Source organism: Tupaia chinensis, unplaced genomic scaffold (assembly GCF_000334495.1).
Source record: "Tupaia chinensis unplaced genomic scaffold, TupChi_1.0 Scaffold141165_1, whole genome shotgun sequence".
NCBI classification, from domain to species: Eukaryota; Metazoa; Chordata; class Mammalia; order Scandentia; family Tupaiidae; genus Tupaia; species Tupaia belangeri.
Window position 1 is genome coordinate 1,762,845 of NW_006201028.1, and position 19,616 is coordinate 1,782,460.

Genomic DNA, 19,616 nt, shown 5'->3' on the forward strand with positions numbered 1-19,616 from the left:
TCACTTATTTATAGGAAGAAAACATGAAGTGGAATTTGGAGAAACATGATTTTATATGGTCTTAGTTTTTGCCCAGGTGCCATTAAGTACTTTTTAAAATTTAAAGGCCCATAAAAATAAGCTATGACTCAAATCCCAGGAAAGATCAACATTTAGGGAATAAAATGTAATAAATTAAAATTAGTGTCTGCTTTCAGGAATTACAAATTATTAATCTACAAGAGATACTATAAGGGACCAGCAGTTAGTGTAATGGCTATGTTACTGAACTCCCATGTAGTCAACCGCGGTTTGAGTCCCAGACCCAGTAGCTTAAACTCACACTGTGTGCGTGTGTGTGAGTGCCCAGGATCCTGAGAGGAGAATGGAGGAGAAAGGATTGCGGCGTGGCCATCCCTCCGGGGGGGTGATTTTTCGCTTTCAGTCTCTCTGTCTCTGTCTCTGTCTTTTTGGTGAGTGCATGCGCCTTATAGAAAAATATCCTCTCCGAAAAAAAAAAAAAAAAAAAGAGAGACACTGTAGGATAGTATCAACATGCAAAAAACTTGGTCTGATTTAGACACATCCTAGAAAAATAAAGAGTTGACATTAATTTTTTATTATTTCACAAATTAAGAAGTAACAAACCATTAAGTGTGTAATTTCTACTGTCAATCACTTTACGTAAGATGTAAAAAATTCTCCCATGTTATATGAGCTCAAATATTAAAAGCCTTGGTACGAATTTGCTTTGTAATAAAATAACTTGGGTTATCTCAATTTTTGCCTCATTTCCATTGTGTAGCAAGCAGGCAGATACCAGAAGTTCTTGAAGATACCATCAAGCCACAGGCTGCAGCTATTTGGCCGATATTAATGGGTACATTTTAGAGTAACCACCCTGCTTGGAGGTAGCTTTAGCTGCTCATGCATGCGCTCTTCCCTTCAAATAGCTTTTATCTCTGGAATAGGTCCCGGTGTAGTGTTGGCATGTATAACCACCAAGTGAATCACAAAGACAGACCAGAGTGAGTCAATTTACAATTTGAACAAACTTTGAAGGTAAAGTCCAAACTGTTATTTGTTTTTCTAAAAGTAGGAAATAATGAAAAATGGCTAGGATATTCTTAAAGATCTACTCTGACACCGACACAAACGGGGTACTTTGTTAGATACTTCATGTTTTCATCCACGGTATACTTATTTTCCCCCTTGGTTTTATATTTTAAAACAAATTTGGGGTAGAAATTTCATCTTTGTGTTTTGGATGTGTTTTCTTTCTGAATTTGGCTCAACTATTTTAAGAAAAGGAAGTGTCCTGTAATGATATCATATCATGTGAGCTAAGCCAATTTCTTTTAGGAGCAACAGAAAAACCTGCCAGATGTTGCTATTATGAAACAGTGATCTAGCATTTATAATTCATCTGACACCTGGATATACTGGCATAAACAATGGCTTTTTATATGATGAGGCAGTTCTAATTTAAGATCAGTGCTTCATCTGTTTTCTCTGTAACTTTATTAGTGCTAATGGACAAGTCTAGGCATCTGTCCGTGACTGTCTCTGGCACTTGGCATGTTAGAATAGTTAACGAGCAGGGAGCACATTCCACTCAGGGAGGTTGTGCTTGCTGCTGTGTAATTTTGAACTTATGTTTTTAAATGTTGCTGGGCTTGGCTCTATTTTGTGTCCCCAGGAGATTGAGGACAGCACTAATTCGAATTATTTGGTAAAAGGCAGAGTCATGTAAAGTACTAGTGTTCATCTGAAAGGCATTCAAAGAAGGCATTTTCTAATGCCCCAAACCAGAATGTAGGAGATGATGAAACACTACCTTATAATTAAGTCAGCGAGAGTCAGAAGCACTATTTGTTAACTACACTCTTCTTAGACTCCTCTGTTTTTGAATGAATAAACAATCCCTTTCAGCACAGAATAATTTGCTTTACCAAAGCTGATACCTATCGTAAAGACCGCCATTAAGGTCATATGCTCATTCTGCCAGGACATGTCTGCACTCAGGTTATTATGTACGAAAGACTAAATTAAAGGAGGGTTCACGCAAATTTCTAGAAGTTTACATTCTAATTTTAAAAATGTTAGCAGGTCAGCTACATTTGAAATAATAATCATGAGATCTTTAGGTCCTGAGCAATATTACTTTCTACAGTGTGTGAAGCCTTTACCTACACATAACTAAACTCTCACTAAAAGCCAATTTATATTTCTGATTTCAGAACTGATTCTCTATAGAGAATATCTGAATTTTAACTATCTAAAATAAATATGGGGCCGATGGGAAAGTCATGATGCATTTTTGCACAGAAAAACAGGAAAATACACCATGACTTTACTGACGATCTAATATATCAAGAATTAGAGATATATCCCAAGTCGCTTTACCTACCTTGACATTTTGTAGTTTTAGCATCTACTGTAATGTATTCTAAAGATAACAAGAATGTTAGCTTGTTTACCTCATTTTAGTTTGTTAAATTGCTTTATTCATACCATGTAAGGAGTACTTACAGAATACAAGGTACCTTCCAATACTGAAGACTCCCACTTCCACCCAACCTCAACAATAAAATAAAAGCATTATATTCTTCTAAGCAAGGGTCATGGCATTTTGGGACACAATGGTGCACTCATTTGTGAGGACAGTGTGTCTTATATGAGAACCTCCCATCTCATACTGACTGTGAGTAAATTCTTTTGCTGACTCTAATGTTTAGGCATGCAGAATTCTGCAAGTTGAACCTAAGAGGTTTAACGCGTTTAGCAGCAGTACATAAACTTAAGCCGAATTCAGCTCTACAGGCTTAGTCCCTTGAAATCCTCCCCCAATTAAAGGGAAGGAAGTTTTAAAAGGTAAAAAAACCCAGAAGGGAGTGGGGAGAATTGGAGGAACACTATATAGCAGGGCAAGACAGTTCAGCAAGTTTCTGAAAGATGGAAAAGAGAAGACTAGCAGGAAATGATGGGAGAGAAGCACTGAGGTGAGAATGACTGGTGAACTTAATTTGCCCTGCAAGTCACCGAGGCTCAGGGCACAGAGGCCCAAGTACTGAGTAACACAGGGGTGAGATGGGGACTGAAAATGGGGATTATCTGAAAGTCTACAGAGGCAGGGTTCAGACCCTAAGGTCCTTTCCTACCCCACAGTTATATGACCAAGAGATTAGAGGCTTATTTTCTGGAAAATAATTTGATAAACTCTAGACTCGGGAATACCAGGCATAATTGTGTTAGCAATAAGATTTGAGACTGAAAACAACATGGAAAATAAGCAAAAGCCTGTGCACTGAATTGGGATCTCCTTGGACCCATTCCCCACTCTGCTTTGTAAAACTAGGCAGCCAGACTTATAAGTATTCTCTGGAACCAATGGTACATTCTTCTCCGAAGAAACTAGATAGTTATTGTTTTCTTCATCTAGAACTCTAGTTTACTGAGATGCTGGCCTTACTAACTAAACTTTTTCCAATCTTATTGAAAGATAATTTACATATATTTAAAATATTCCTGGGCCAGCCTGTGATGTGATGGTTAGGGCAGCTGGATTCCACATGGCCCACTGTGTGGTTTAAGTCTTGGACCCGGTGGTTTGAGAAACACACTAGGTGTGTATGTGTTCACAACCCCAGAAGGAGGGAGAAATGGAGAAGGGATAACGGCATGGCCATTCCTCATGGGGGAGAGAGAAGCACAATTTCACACTTTACTTCTTGATGGTGAGGACACATGATCTTTAGTAAATTAAAAAAAAAAAGTCTCTATTTTAAGTGTACAGTTTAATTAGTTTTGGCCACTGTACACTGTTTGGTAACCATCAGCACCATAATGAAGACAGTATAGTTCCCCAACCCTAAAATGTGTTTATGGCCATATAGTCAATCCCCTCCCCTGACCACTGGTCTCACCACTAACCTGCTGTTAGTTACTACTGCTTTTTACCCTTTTTAGGAATTTCACATAGCGACCAGCAGATGGCGTAATAGTCACACCACGGGATTCCCACGTAGTCGACTGTGGTTCGAGTTCAGGACCTGGTGGCTTAATCTCACGCTCGGTGCGTGTGCATACATAACCAAAATCCTGAGAGGAAAATGGAGAAGGGATTGTGTCTTGGTCATTTTCCCCTGGGGGGTGATTTCTTGCTTTCTGTCTCTGGCAGGCACATGTGCCCTATAGCAAAAATTTCTCTCTTGGGAAAAAAAAAAAGAGAGAAAAAAGAATTTCATGTAAATGTACTAATACAGTATGCAGTAATTTCTGCCTTGCTTCTTTCACTGATTCATCATGATCATAAGATCATTCAATGACCTCATGTTCTTTCAATTATCATAAGATTCGTCATGTTGTTGGACAGATTATTATCTCATCCCTTTTGCTCACTGAGTAGTATTCTAGTATATGAATATTCTGGTATTTGTTCATCTGTTCACCAGTGGATGGACACAGGTTTGTTTCTCAAGGTACTCTTTTAGAGTCACATCCATTCCCTTCTTCTCCACTATCAAAACCCTGGGAACCAATAATTTATTCTCTATTTTCATGTTCTTGTTGTTTTCAGAATGTTATATAAATCAAATCACAGAGTATGTGACCGTTTGTGATTGCTTTTTCTTTTTCATTCAAAATAATATTCTTGAGATCCGTTCAGGTTGCTGCTATGCATCAATAGTTTATTCCTTTTTATTGTCGAGTTTCATGGTATGGATGTATCACAGTTTCTTTAGCCTTTATCCATGTAGCATATGAGTATGAGTAGACTTCAAAAAGTTTGTTCAAAAATGGAAAAGATAAAAAACAGGGCCAGTCAGGTGGTATGGTGGTTAAGGCAGCTGGATCCCACACCAACTGTACAGTTTGAGGCCCGGACTGGTGACTTGAAAAACATGCCAGGTGCATGTGTGTACATGCTCAAAATTCCAAAAGGAGAGTGGAGGAGAAAGAGCTGTGATGTAGTCATCTCCCCTAGGGAGAGATTCACTTCTCTCTCTCTCTCTCTTCCTCTCCCCTCTTTGTCTCTCTTTGGCAAGTGCACACAACCAAAAGCAAACCAAAAAAAAAAAAAAGAAAAAGATGAAAAATAAAAAATATAAACCTCATTTCTCAACATAAGTTCCCTCAAGTTCAAGAACCTTTGTAAGTGACAATACCAGCCATTTATGTAGTTCATCCCTAGGAAAGTGAGGGTCCTGGGAATTTAACTATGTCAATGCAGTCTTTTTACATTATTAACTGAAGAAAATGGTTACCCTTGAAAGAGTTCTTAAGCAGTCAGAAAGAGCCAAACAGGACTATAAGATAGATATCTGGTGATTTTCCATAGAAATTCTCCTACAACTAACTATCTGTGTTTGATGAGAGGACCATTGTTGTGGTACAGATGGACTCTGGTGAAGCCTTCCCGGGTGTTTTTCTGTTAAAGCTTTGGCTAACCTTTTCCAAACACTCACATAATAACCAGATGTTATCATTCTTGGGCCCTCCAGAAAGTCAATGAGAAAATGCCTTTGGCATCTCAAAAATTGTGGCCATGACCTTTGCTCTTGACTGGCCAGCTTTTGCTTTGCCTGGACCACTTCTACATCTTGGCAGCCACTGCTTCGTGCTTTGTCTTCAGGATCGATTATTTATTTAATTTTATTTATCATTGTTATTATCATTATTTTTAAAATTTGCCACAGGACATGTGTGCTAGCCAGAGAGAGAGAGAAAGAAGGGGGGGGGGAGTGAGAAAGTGAGGCACCAGGTCCGGGACTTAAATCATGGTTGGCCATGTGGCAGTCAAGTGTCTTAACCACCGTGCCACCTGCTGGCCCCGAGGGGAGCAGTTTAAAACCAAATTATTAAAGTTTATTCATTTATTTCTTCCATAGGAGAGACAGAGACAGACAGATACACAAATACCTCCAGCAGGGTCCTCGTGCCACTATCCAGCCCCAGCCTCGGCCAGCCAGGATTATGGGCCTGTATATGCTGGTGTGTGCAGGGAGACCTCGGTGCCTTCCCATGTGGCTTCAGCACTGCTGAGTGTTGCATTACTGCCATGCTACCATGGCTGGTCAACACAGGATTTCTGACAGGGTCTGTTCCACACTGCAATCCTCCGCCACAGCTTGCCAGTTAGCTAGGACCACAGGTGTGTACAATCCTGCCTGATCTGTTTAGTTTGTGCCAGGAACTGAACCTAGGCATCCTGCATGGCCTCGCCACTAAGCAGCAGCACACTCTTGTTTGTGACACTGTGCTTGGGTCCATGTGTGTAACTTCTGACTCCCCGAAACATAAATACTAATAGCCTACTACTTTCAGGAAACCTTACCAATAACATGAATAGTCAACATATTTCGTATGTTATTATGTACTACATACTGTATTCCTAAAATAAAGTAAGCTAGAGAAAAGAAAATGTGACGAAAATACTAAGAAAAAGCATTTACAGTATTTACTGTAAAAAATTTATGTTGACTTGCAATTCAAACCTGTATCACTCAAGGGTCATCTGTAGTGTTAGAGATGCTACCAAAGCAGTTTGTAAACGATACATTAGAAATACAAATGATAGGGCTGGTAGGTGGCATAGTGGTTAAGGTGCTGGACTCTCACATGGTTGACTGAGGTTCGAGTCCCAGAGTTGATGGCTTGCTTTCTCACTTTTCCTCTCTCTCTCTGGTCAAATTAAATAATAACAAGAACAATAATACTAATAATAAAAGGTAAACAATTCTTTTAAAAATAATTTTTATTTAATCATAGTCATCATCTATTATTATTTTTTAATTTGACCAGAACAAGACAGAGAAAGAGAGAGGAAAGGAAGAAAGCAAGTTGCCAGGTCTGGGACTCAAACTGTGGCCAGCCACATGTGAGTCCAGTGCCTCAACCACCACACCACCAGCCGACCCCACGGTAAATAATTCTTAAAAAAAAAAAAAAAAAAGGAAATACAAATGAAAGGGGTCAGGTAACCATTCAAAGATTACTCAGAAAGAATTGTAAAATTTTTATTTTTAACTATATATGGTATTCAGGACAGTTTCCAAAACAGAGTAATTAGCAATTATTGTTAGTAGTGGTGGTATATGGAGGGAGGAAATAGCTTAGTGCATTTGGCAAGCATAGTAAAACTATAAGAAGAGCTTTCATGAAGAACTCAAGTGCTTTCAGTTTCGAGACAACGGTCTCCAAACTTCTCCTTCTATGTGTCAAAAAGAGTATAAATAGCGAGGTTACTATTCCAACAGAAAGCAAATACACCATTTGCTACAAAGGGTTTAAAAGCACGAGCTCAACCTTGTGACTAGCACCTTTAGAAACTGTTCAGACAAACCAGATAGAATTATTCAATAGGTCTTTAACAAGTGAACTGGAGCAATCAAAAACATGGTCTCCATGCGTGTATGTGTGTGTGTGCATGCACGCAGCAGGATGAGAAGGGTGGAAGGTCACTGCTAATGGATATGAAGTTTCTTTTGAGTGATAAGGTATTCTAAAATTGTAGTAAATGTACAATTCTAAATGTACTAAAAATCATTGAGCTGTACACCTTAAATAGATAAACTATATGGTATATAAATTATACTTGAACAAAGCTGTTATTTAAAAAACAGTGAATTAATAAAGCAGATCAAATGATTATAGAATAAAAACAACATAAACCCTAACCATATACCAACTTGCCCCTTCAGAAGACCTAGCTCCAATTCTGACTCCTGAAAACATTTCCACCTTTGCTTTCGATAGATCCTGACGCCAATATATTTCAAAGAGCCTCAATATTCCCGCAAGTATGTTTGACATGCCAGAAACCATTCATCTACTCATGGCATGGTGGTGCAGAGAAAACAGGACTGGAAATGTCAACCCTGTTTTTCTTAGGCCAATTTGGTCTTCAACTTGCAAATCCAGTGCCATCTAGTTCTCAAGTCCAAGCCTGACCAAGGCCCCATCGAAAGGGCTGTATCTGCTGTGACTGGGAGGAAGGTAGGAGGCAGCCTAGAGCACTCACATCTCTCCCACCCAAAATGGGTTTGACTAGATTATATACCAGGTCTCTGTCTGGTCTCTTGATTAGCCCTGATTAGGTCACTTAGTAGAAGTGAACCATGTTCTCAACACCATAGGCCTCCTTGGCTGGGACCTGATTATTTCTTTAGAGCTTAGGTTCTATCACCCGTGTTTAGGCACAAATTAGGGGCCTTCCAAACAAAGCAGAATATATGCTGGATGTCAGGCCTTGCCATTACCTAGAGATTTTTGCTGTCTGACCCTAGTCCAAATCTTCTTGGAGAACAAGTCCAAATTTGCTCCTCTTGTTTAGAGCGGTAATTCAGAGCGGTGCTTGCCTCATATGGGCCAACTCAGTAGCCAGCTCAGCTGTCCTAGTTTCAGAAACCAACTAGTTCTTTTCCTTCTCCCTCCCCAGAAGTGTATTGCTAAGGCTGCAGCATGTCCTATGGCCAAGTTAATCAGAGTTATAACAGGAAGGTACCTTGCATGGCATCACAATGCTCAATAAATGCTAGTACTTTCCCTCCCTTCATACTTACCTGGTGTACACAGTCTAAGAACTGTAAAAAGACTGGAGCAAAACCACTACCCTGAGAGTTGAGAGTCAAGCTGCTCCGCTGACTGAATTTATGACCAAAAGAGAGCCACTCTTTTTCCACCAACATCCGGAAACCTTCAAGTGTCCTATAAAAGGGATCACTGAGTAGCTGAACCAGAGATGTCACCTACGGCACAAACAGGGTGGATTTATTAATTTCAGTCCTGAAAAAGTCCTGTTGCTAAGATGAAAGCATTCCTTTTGATGATGGCAAATTCACAAGCAAAGTTACTCGGACGACACATTTGCTCACTAACTGCTCCAGGATGACTCCAATAAAATGGATTCTGCAAATCTTCCAGTAAAAACTACAGCACAAATTCATTTTGGCTACCATGTTTTCTTTCAGGGAATTAAAATTTTAATTTTTAACTGGCCAGGTTGTTGACTGTAGCCTTTCCTTCCATTAATTAACGAGACCAAAGGATCAATTCGAACCTATTTTTACTTTTTTGATGGGTGTACATTAATATCTTAACCTAGTTTGAACTCATGCTTTTTCTTTTCACTCTGGTGTAAAAAGGGGGCTTATAGAGCAAGGGAAAAGACAGACGAAGCCCAGGAAGGATGGTCCACATCCCTGTGTGTGGAGGGCTCTGTCTGTGCAAGTGCGTGTGGTGCATCTGTGGCGATGGGAGCCTGATGTCCTGAGCCTGAGCTCCAGGATATGTGAGGGCTCCAAGTTCACGGCATAGAGCTTCCTGATGGTTACTGCGTGGTGTTTAACATGGGACTTTCTCCATCCACAAGCACATTAATCATTATACACAAGGTTCATTTGCAGAATTTAGAAATAACCAAACTGAAATACAAATATAGAACTAAATATTTGAAAATATGTATCATAGTTTACTTGTGCAGTGATGTCCCAGCCTTCTTCCAAACAGACCAAAACTGAAGAACCATTCTCAAGTACTTCTGACACAACCACAGCCAGCTGCATTATCCTGTGAAGCTGAGAGATAGGAAAGGAGGTCACAATGACACCAGCACTTTCTGGGCACAGAGGACAGACCTGCTGTCAACCTGGGATCATCAGACAAGCTAGGGACAAAGCACTTGGAAAAAAAGAACCACATAACGTTTATTAAAAACTTAAAGTACTTGTCAAATCAAGATTAAACAATGATATATTTTAAAAAGTAGACACATTTTAAAACAATGTGTTCAAAGCAATATGTAAGACCATTTTACTTCATTATGTATTTCCCTCCAAAAGTAGAAGGCTATATGTGATTTTTTTTTTCTTTTGGAGAGATTTTTCACTGTAGGGCGCGTGCACTCGCCAGACAGACAGAGAGAGAGACATAGAGACAGAAAGCGAGAAATCACCCCCCAGGGGGGATGGTCACGCCGCAATCCCTTCTCCTCCATTCTCCTCTTGGGATCTTGGGCACGCACGCACACGCGCCCGGCGTGAGTTTTAAGCCACCGGGTCCGGGACACGAACCGTGGTCTACTACGTGGGAGTCCAGCAACATAGCCATTACGCTAACTGCTGGTTTCCAAGGCTATATGTGATTTTATGGGGTGGAAAATATAGCGATTCTAAGTGATCTAAGGTAGTTTGTGGACTTAAAAATTTTTTTTCATGATGTAATAAGTTCCATTCTAGATTTTCTTAGTTTTTCTGGAATTGGAGATTGGTGATATTTGCTATAAAGCACTGAGTTATACACTTTAAAAAGAAGCTTTTTATGTAAGTGAATCATATGCTTAAATGACAAGATATTTCTGCTTATTGACATTGTATATTAAATGGGAAGAAAACTGACATGTATGCTCTGCTTTTTAAACCATGCCAATTGACTCAAAGTCCCTAAGGAGCTAGGGTGTGAGCACAGCATATAAATTTAAAACCAAATGGGTAACATTCTAGTTTTTAAAAATTTAAGCATTATATGACATAACTTGCAGTATGAATCTAACACTGAACTAAAACATAAACAAAACTTAAAACCCAATAGGCATGCCTCACTTAACGACCAAGTTCTGTTCCAATGACTTGGTATTTAAGCAAACTGGTTAATGAGCAATGAACTTAAGGGTAGATGGTCTTGTGGTGTGTCGTGGCCCCACAGGGGATGTATTTTTCAATAAATATCTTGTAAAAATACACTAAAATAATGTAATTCTATCCATACAAAAAGGAGACATTAGATAAATGCTAGGAAGCACCAAGATACACCACAACACAATAATATAAGTCTGGCATACTCATTTTTATTTATTCTGAATACTACTGTGGGTGTATAATAAAGTACAAATTTATAAATGAAATACATAGTCTTGCGTAATTGTAAACGTGCAACAAATACTAACTGCCTGGGGGAACATACAAAAGCCGAGAAAGGGAATTCCCAAGACCCACAGAGACTGAGAAAGGGGGTTCCCTATACTGGAGAACTGCTCTAAGTCCAAAGTAGTCATTAAACAGGTGCCTTGTTAAGTGAGAAGTGGCTGAATTTTAAACAGAGGTAGGCCATTTAAAATACAAAACAATGGAAAAAAAAAAAAAAGAATAAGGGAACCAGCAGGTGGTGTGGTGGTTAAGGCGCTGGGCACTCCCACATGGCCGACCACAGCTGGAGTCCCAGACCTGGTGGCTTGCTTTCTCACTTCCCTCTTTCTCTCTCTCTGGTCAAATTAAAAAAAAAAAAAAAAAAAGAATGAACAAATAAAATTAAATAAACAATAATAATAAAAAAATAAAGTACATGTTCTTCCTGGCAATGGGAGATTGCTCACGTACAATTTCTCTGGGCTTAGCATTTGCGCTAAGAGTTACTTTTGCTAATGCCAATATCCCAAGTGGGGCAATACTTTCCACTGTCTTTAGTCCCTAACTTCTGGTGCAGGTCCACTTTTCATCAGGGAGCAGAACACTAAATATACCGGAAACACAGACAGGCTGGGTGGTGGAGATGGATTGGGGCTGGGGCTCACAACCTAGGGACATAAGGAAGTTGATCAGCTCCTCACATGGGTACTCAAAGTATCCTAAATTGCCTTAATAGTGACAACATAACCTGATACGTTAGTTTAAGTACCTTGAGAACAGTCATTGCCCTGGGTACATTGCTTCTTGGCTTTTTTGCCTGTAGTTCAATGTACTCAAGGAAACATCCTTTTATTCTTTTAAGAGAGGCAAGATACATAATAGAGGTAGACAGGGCAGGGGGCTGAGGAACATAGGGCGTCAGGGCCTTAATACAAGGCTAAAGGCTATACTGCAGAGATGCTCTTAGTCAAATGTCTGTGTCTAAAATATGCACATCACAAATACCTTTCCTTCTGTGGAAAAACTGTGGTGTCTCTGTGCTGACATACCTATTTCCCTTTGATTTATCAATAAAAGTTCAATTAAAAATACCCCAAGATTAGGGCCAGCCTAATGGCATGGTGGTTAAGGCAGCTGCATTCCACATGACTGACTATACGATTTGAGTCCTAGACCCAGTGGCTTGAAATGTATGCTGAACTCATGTGCATGAGAGCTCAAAATCCCTAAAGAAGGGAGAAATGAAGGAGAAGGGATTATGGTACTTTTCACCCTCTCATCCCTGCCTCATCCCATGCCTTTCTGATGAGCCCATGCACCCTCTGGCAAATTAAAAAACAAAAACAAAACATATCCCAAAGTTTTCTAAACTGAAGGACGGATATATGCTTATTTTCCTCAAACCTTAGGTAGGTCTGAAGCACCTACTGTGCCTTTGGTGGGTGGTTTGGGTGAATCTAAATCTATGACATAGAATAGACAGAGACAAATGGGAAGTGAGAACGTAAGATGGAGAGGCTCTGGGAGTCTACAGAAACTGCCTTCTATATTGGTCCTTATTGCATAGACAACAGAACAGGGACCCTATAAGTACATGCTGATTAAGTTTACTGCACATAAAAGCTCTCATCTGAAAATAACTTTCTCCTCCTTAACATCCTATGGACACCAAGCTTTCAACTGCACAGAGATAAAAACCCAGTGACCATGAATTGTCCTCCCTCCCCCTCCCATTGTGTATGGATTCTTGAAACTGAAAGCCCTTTAAAAGAAGGCACGCGATATGGGGACAGAATGTTGGGTAGCGGGGAAACAAAATATTTTTTCCTGAAATATCATTTCTGTCTATTTGCTGAGGCCTCTCTTCCCTTGAGTTATAAGACGAGCTGCTTCAGACATTACCTGCGGGAACCACTCAGAGTCTCCCAGGGCTTTCAGGAAGGTCACTTCTGAGTCAGTAGGGATGGTGCTTGGGATACAAGCCCTCATCAGCTTTTTAAAACTGGCTTTCACTTGTCGGATTTCATGAAATTCAACAGGAATAAACTCACAATTTAAAGCAAATTCTAGCTTGAAGCTCTGTGGATGAAGATGCAGAGAATTAGGCAGATGAAAAGCTACAGGTGAAAAAGAGCAATGTTTTCAACAGGGCAATGGCTTAACGATACAGATTAGTTGAGGCTGCAGTGAGTCACCCAAGTCAATGTTTGGGGGCTGACGAGTCCGTGCTGCTAGGAAAAGGTCATTCAGTGAGGCCTAGGGGTTTGTCTGCAATGGCAGCTCTAGTCCTTCTAGAGGTAGACTGCTCCGTTTAAGAATGCTGTCATTCTGTGAACTCAAAGAGAAAACTGATAGGCTGGAACTTGATGGAACTTTAACACCAAATGCAGTTGGCTTTCTCTATCCACAGGTTCTGCATCAGCAGATCCAACCACCGCAGATGGAAAATGTTACGCTGTTGCTGACGCGGACTATGCAGTTAGCGCTATGATGGTTGTGTCTACACTGAACAAGTACAGACTTTGCCCCTCGTCTTTATTCCCTAAACAATACAGCCTAACAGCTATTTACATGCTATTTATATTGTATTAGGTGTTATAAGTCACGTAGAGATGATTTAAAATATATGAGAGGATGTGCTTAGGTTATAGACATATAATACTATGCTGTTTCATATAAGGGACTTTAGTACCTGTCTCTCTCTGGTAAGTGCGTGTGCCCTATAGCAAAAAATAAATAAATAAATAAATAAATAATTCTAAAACAGTTTACTTTTCAGGAAAAATAGATTCTAATTTCCAACCCTATATGAGCTAGACAAGTATGTCCAGCTAACAAACTAGAAGTTACTAATTACAATGTGAAGCACATTATGAAGTTATAAAGAATTGGTTACTACTAATTAAATACTAAAGCATGTGAATTCAAAAGGTAAAAACGGCCAGATTCAAGAGTATTTTAAAAATAACTCACTGTCACTTACTGGCTGTACTTTACACATCCTTTGCTGGGAGAAAAAGATACGGAGTTGTAAATAGACAGCACTGTGCTAGTTTGAATATGGCACCTGTTAGAAAGATAGGGTCATGCTACAGATCTAGTTGAATTAATAAAAAAATCTGAGTGAAATATGTAAAATTGTTAACAGCTGTTAGGCCTATATGGTGGAATTACATTTTTTAAATATAATGCTTTATTGGGCTGGCCCATATTGCAGTGGTTAAGCACTTTACATAAAGAACCAGAGATCTACTGGTCAAATCTCAGCCCCAGCAGCTTGAAAAACATGCTGGGTTGGAACCAGCAGATGGAATAATGACTACATCACCAGACTCCCATGTAGTTGACCACAGTTCGAGTCCTGGACCCAGTGCCTTGAAACACCAGGTGCATGTGCATGCATGCCCAAAATACCAAGAGGAGCCTGGAGGAGAGGGGATTGTGGCATGGCTATCCTCCCAGGGGAGTGACTTACTGCTTTCTGTCTCTCTCTGTCTTTCCAGTGAGCACATGTACCCTTAGAGCAAAAAACTCTCTTTGAAAACAAAAACATGCTAGGCACATGTATGTGCATGTCCAAAATCCTGATGGGGTAGAGAAATGAAGGGAAAAGTACTATGATATGATGATACCCCTTGGGGGTTGGTCCGTTTTTTCCCTCCCGCCCTCCCTTTCCCTCTCTCTCTTTCTTTCCCTCTCTCACTCTCTCTTGCAGTGCTCTCAGTAATAAAACAAACAAAAAATAGTATTTTATTGATGGAAGAAGGAAAGAGGGGAGGGAGGAGAAAGCAAAGGTCCTAAGTAGTCAGTCTTCCTTACTCAAATATGTATGATCTCACAGCTAACCTGAGGACAATGTGCAAAGAAAATGGCAGGGGTGGGCATTCAGGAGCCACAGCTCAGAGACTGACAGATCATGCAAGTGGTGTGCTGAAATGTGGAAAGTCTGTGTTCTAGAAAACAACACTGGTGCCAGAGAGGCTGTGTAGGCAACCCTGGACTGCTGTTGAGAAATGTTCCAACTATTTTCTGGATGTGAAATTATCTGCTGTATCAGAAGACACGTATGCAGATTAAACTCTGCGCATTACACAGCAGTTTCATGCTCTCGATCATAAAGGCTGTGACTAAGTGACTGCAGCAATCCTGGCAGTGGGAGAAGAGTTAGCAAAGCAGCCTGTGACAGAAGAGATGACTCAGCACTGGCATCTGAAGGGCCAGGCATGTGGGATCCTGCTGAGAGCATCCTGTTCACGGTCTCTACTCTGCGGTTCAGCCAGAGGTCTGTCCAGATTGTCCAGTTCTGACTGGAGCACTGGGCTAAATTTTCAGGGGATTTCTGACTTAATAAACACTTTCATTTCCTACATGCCTGAAAGTAGTAGTCAAATTTATTTTGTGATGTGTGATTTGCAAAACATGAAAATAAAGAAATAACCCATGCTTTTGGAGTCAGAGGTTATCACTCCAATTTGTGGGACTTTAGCATAGTAAAGTTCTTTAGCATTATAATGTAATAGTAATCATAAAGTGGATTAGCATTCAATACCGTGACGTTTCTGACATGTTAGGACATGTGTCTCTATACGTGCAAATCTGCTAAGTTTTAAAAAACGTTACTTAGAAACCAGTCTTGGTCCTTGCTTGCCTCCGTCTGCGGTGCCACCGTCTCTTCTCCCCTTCTCCCCACCTCCCTGGACCTCTCATTATCAACAGGTTTACAACAACAAAGCCATCTGTTCTGCCATTGGCACAGACTCCCGTGGAAATGGAATCAAGACTGTAGGAAACACAGTCTGAGTAAGCCTTATTTCTTTTTTGTATGAACACTTCCTCATATCTCCAATTTTTATTTTTTATGATTATGAATATTTTCATGGGTAATACATATGCATATGTATATTTATCTATGTCAATATACATACACGCACGTGTGCATGTGCGTGAGTGTGTGAGTACATAAAGAGAGCTAATTTTTGTTTGAGGTTAACTCCAGGTTAAGAACCACAAAAAAATCTGGGAAAGCTGATATGTAGCATGGGTTTTATAAACTGCCTTAATGTGTCCATAAAGTGAGAAACAGAAATCTTACCCTCAGTTGTGACTTTTCACCAAATATATAAAGGGCTGCTTGGCGTTTCAAGAGCTGATTCTGTAGATAGGCGCTGTTACTAAAGGAGCCTGAGTGATCCTTGCCTGCCAGCCGGGCGCCAACATCGATGAAGGACGTTGGAGAGCTGATCAAGCGGGTGCTCGAGCGAAGACTTGCCCACACACCTTCACGAGAGCCAAAAGAACGGAGTGAGATGCTGTGATGTGGGAATGGTCTGGGGGAAAAGGCGCATGCTCTGGATCATGGTTTTAGAGGTAATAGTGAGTTAATTAAGCTAACTGGATCCTACTGGTCATTTGCCATTTATTTTTGCAACATAAGCATTGCTTAGTACAGTACTTGAAAATCACACAATCTTAGGCTCAGAGGACCTGAGCAGTCACCCAGAGCAACTCTGACTTCCTATTTTGATAATTCAGTACTTATAAGTAAATTCTGAGAGTAAGTAGAAAGAATGCACTGACACTGGAAACAAAAAAATGCAGGCAGGAGCAGTAATGAAGCCGAGGAAGGAGAACACTGAGTAATTAACTCATTTTCTCTAGGCTTCATGAAAAGTGTATTCTATTTATTTAGTCAATTTAACAAGAACTCTAGATTAAGATATAAACTAGAAATTTGCTGAATCTTTGAAAATCTGAAGATGAATTTGGAACTAATATTTGACTATGAGGCCAAAATGATGTAATTCTAGATCAGTAAAGATTATATCGTAGTTTTGTTCCCCAGTGTCCATGAAAAATAATGAGAAATTATAAATTTAGTAATGTATGTTGCACTGAATATTAGCAGGCTTTATTTAAAATATATGCCAGAAGAAAATGTCTTCTACGAGAAAACTCAAACTAAATTGCTAGAAGTCTTATAATTTGACCTTAATTATATTTATTAGAAAAAAATAATAATTCCCACATGCAAATGAAGCTATTAACATTAAACATCCCAAATATAAGGGCACACACTAATTCACTAATTTGACTAGCATGATGGCACCTTCAAAACAAGAGTCCCTCAGAAACACTTACAGACTGTGGTTAAACCCAGTGATGGAGTCCCTGTTTCCCAAAAGTGGGTTTTCTGCTCTAGATCTGGAAAGGCTCTTCTTCGAGCCATATTTCTAAGTATCTAGATGTCACCATGATAAGTCACATCTGCTACTCTCTCTCTCCTTCTCTTTGTAAGCATTTATGGGGTCAGGAGACCAGTTTCCAAGCAAAGGATTTGCAGGTGATTTTAGTTTAACATGCAACAATCTTTTTGTTGAGTTGCTGGAAAAGTCATGATGCATTTTTACAGAGAAAAACAGAAAAATACTTCACAACTTTTTTGACAACCCAATGTATAATCTATAAGCTTGGCTTAGATATTATGGCAAGTGTTAATTTTTTGTAAACGGACTCACAGTTAATTCAGAATGTGGATGAGAATAAAGGATATCATTTGACAAATGAATATGATAAAGTCACTTGTAATGTGTATGTTTCATATGAAGATGGTTTAAGAGAGTGACACACTGGGACACATAATACAGTACCTTGATTATGGACTGTTTCCTTAGCTGAAGGTTTGGGATTTGACTGAGTAAAACACTTATCTCTGTACCCATGCACTGGTAGGTAAGATTAAAGACAGAAGGAGACATGAAATGTGTACAGCAGCAAACATCAGAGCAGATTGTGAGAATAGGCTCTTTAATTTAAAAAAATTAAGTTAATATAAAGGAAAAATGTGAAAATAATAAAAGTAGAAGATTTCATTAACAAATGAAAAGCTGCACAGTCACAAAAAAAAAGATGAACTGAGTGCCTGTTAAATGAAATTTCAGCGCCTGTTTGTATATAGAAGCACGATGAAATGGACAGCACAGCACAGGGTGCCACTAAGACATTATACCAAATGGAGTAAGCTTTTAAAGATGGTCATCCAGTTAGAAATAGACTTGCATAATACAATTAAGGACTTTGGGATGTTTGTATATAAAAGTTAGGAATACACTGGCCCTAGCATCGGAGGAAATGGATTAGCAAATGCTACGTGTCAAAGAACACGCTTGTTCTTTGCGTGAGGTCATCACACCAGGAAACGATGACTCTCCAGCAGCCATTTGGAATAACTAAGGGCATGTTTTTGTAGTAGAGCATTAAGCATTGCCACACTATCTTCCTTCTTCTCTTTTCATTTGGAAATTATGCTTATTTTCCATTGATAAATAGTTATGAACAGCAAAAATTTGAGATCCTGTGACAATACCCAATACCACTAATAATACAGCTTGTGATGATTGAAAGAATGAGTCCTCTTAAAATTCCTACTTGCACCAAAAATGATAGTATTAGAGATAATACTTTTGTAATTTGAGTAATACTGGATTTTTCCAACAGAATTTCCTGACTATGGCAAACATTACCTGGTAACAACAACAAAAAGTGAGCAGTCGTATCACATCCTGAGCAAAGGAGTTGCTCAAGCCAATTACGGGAAATGATTTTGTATTTACTTAGGCTTATAAACTTTAATAGCAGTATTATCAAACTACACAATACAAAATTGCATTAAATGTGATAATGATAAAAAATTATTAGAAGTGATTTTTCATTCCTGTCTCATGCCTTTAGAAGCAAAAAATGAAAGATATTGATGGCTTTGTGACCAAAGAAAGTCAGAAAGTAAGGGCTGCAGAAGTGCTGGCTCATGGCATACAGAAGATGCAACTGCAGGACAGAACAACCAACATCCTGGGATGGCAGGGCACAGGCACAAGGCCTCCTCTGTGCAGACTGACTGCTCTCCTCTGCCAAAGTTCTGAGCTTTCCTATCAGACTATAGGAAACTATGATAATTATAGTGAAGCTTGAGTGGTTTCTGATTCTGAGATGCTGTTTTCTCAACACATTGCATATTCTCATGCTAGCCTCTGCCTGGAATTATTTCTCCCATATTTTTCCTTACCTGACAAAGTCTTATTTATCTCTAAGATCCAGGTATTATTTGGGCTCGGAACACACTGCATTGGAATTATTCATCTAATCTTTTACTCTACATGGGCAGGAGCCTGGTCATGTTTACTCTTGTATCCATGTCTAGAGCCTGACTACAGGCACTTAAAGCATTTGTGGATAATTGTCTTTTTGCAAATCAATACAGTGTGAGCTCTTGTGATTCTACCACAACTTCAATTATTTGTAGTGAAAGAGTGAAAGGAGGGTTATACAACAAAAAACATTAAGCATTTCTCAAAATTAGGACTCCTTAATGAAAAAACTACCAAGTACTTAATACTTAGCAGAAAATCAATGATGACAAAATACTGTTGATGTGGGGCCAGCAGAGGGCTCTGAGAAATGTAATCCTCTCTGGAAGACACTATGACCAAAGGAATCACACCACTGCATTGGTGGTGGTGATGTCCACTTAGACTTCTTGAGTGATTTCTAGAGCCCTGAGCATTTAATAGTGGCAAGAGGAGGAGGGATGGGCAGGTGGTGTGGTGGTTAAGGGTGCTGGACTTCCATATGGCTTGACCGCAGTTCAAGTTCTGGACCTGGAGGCTTATTTTCTCACTTTCCCTCTCTTTCTCTCACTCTGTCCCTCTCCGATCAAATTTAAATAAATAAATTTAA

The 19,616-nt window shown here is 39.5% G+C and overlaps 1 protein-coding gene across 3 annotated transcripts in view; it reads right to left on the reverse strand.

The window, feature by feature from the left end:
- Positions 1–19,616, reverse strand: part of SBF2 (SET binding factor 2) — a gene marked incomplete at its 5' end in the record, with an annotated part of 353,908 nt that overhangs the window by 23,164 nt on the left and 311,128 nt on the right. For all 3 annotated transcript variants that reach the window (XM_014581887.1, XM_014581886.1, XM_014581888.2), the window contains 4 exon segments: positions 8,544–8,729; positions 9,456–9,557; positions 12,786–12,962; positions 15,976–16,160. In XM_014581887.1, the coding sequence (XP_014437373.1) occupies positions 8,544–8,729; positions 9,456–9,557; positions 12,786–12,962; positions 15,976–16,160 (650 nt within the window).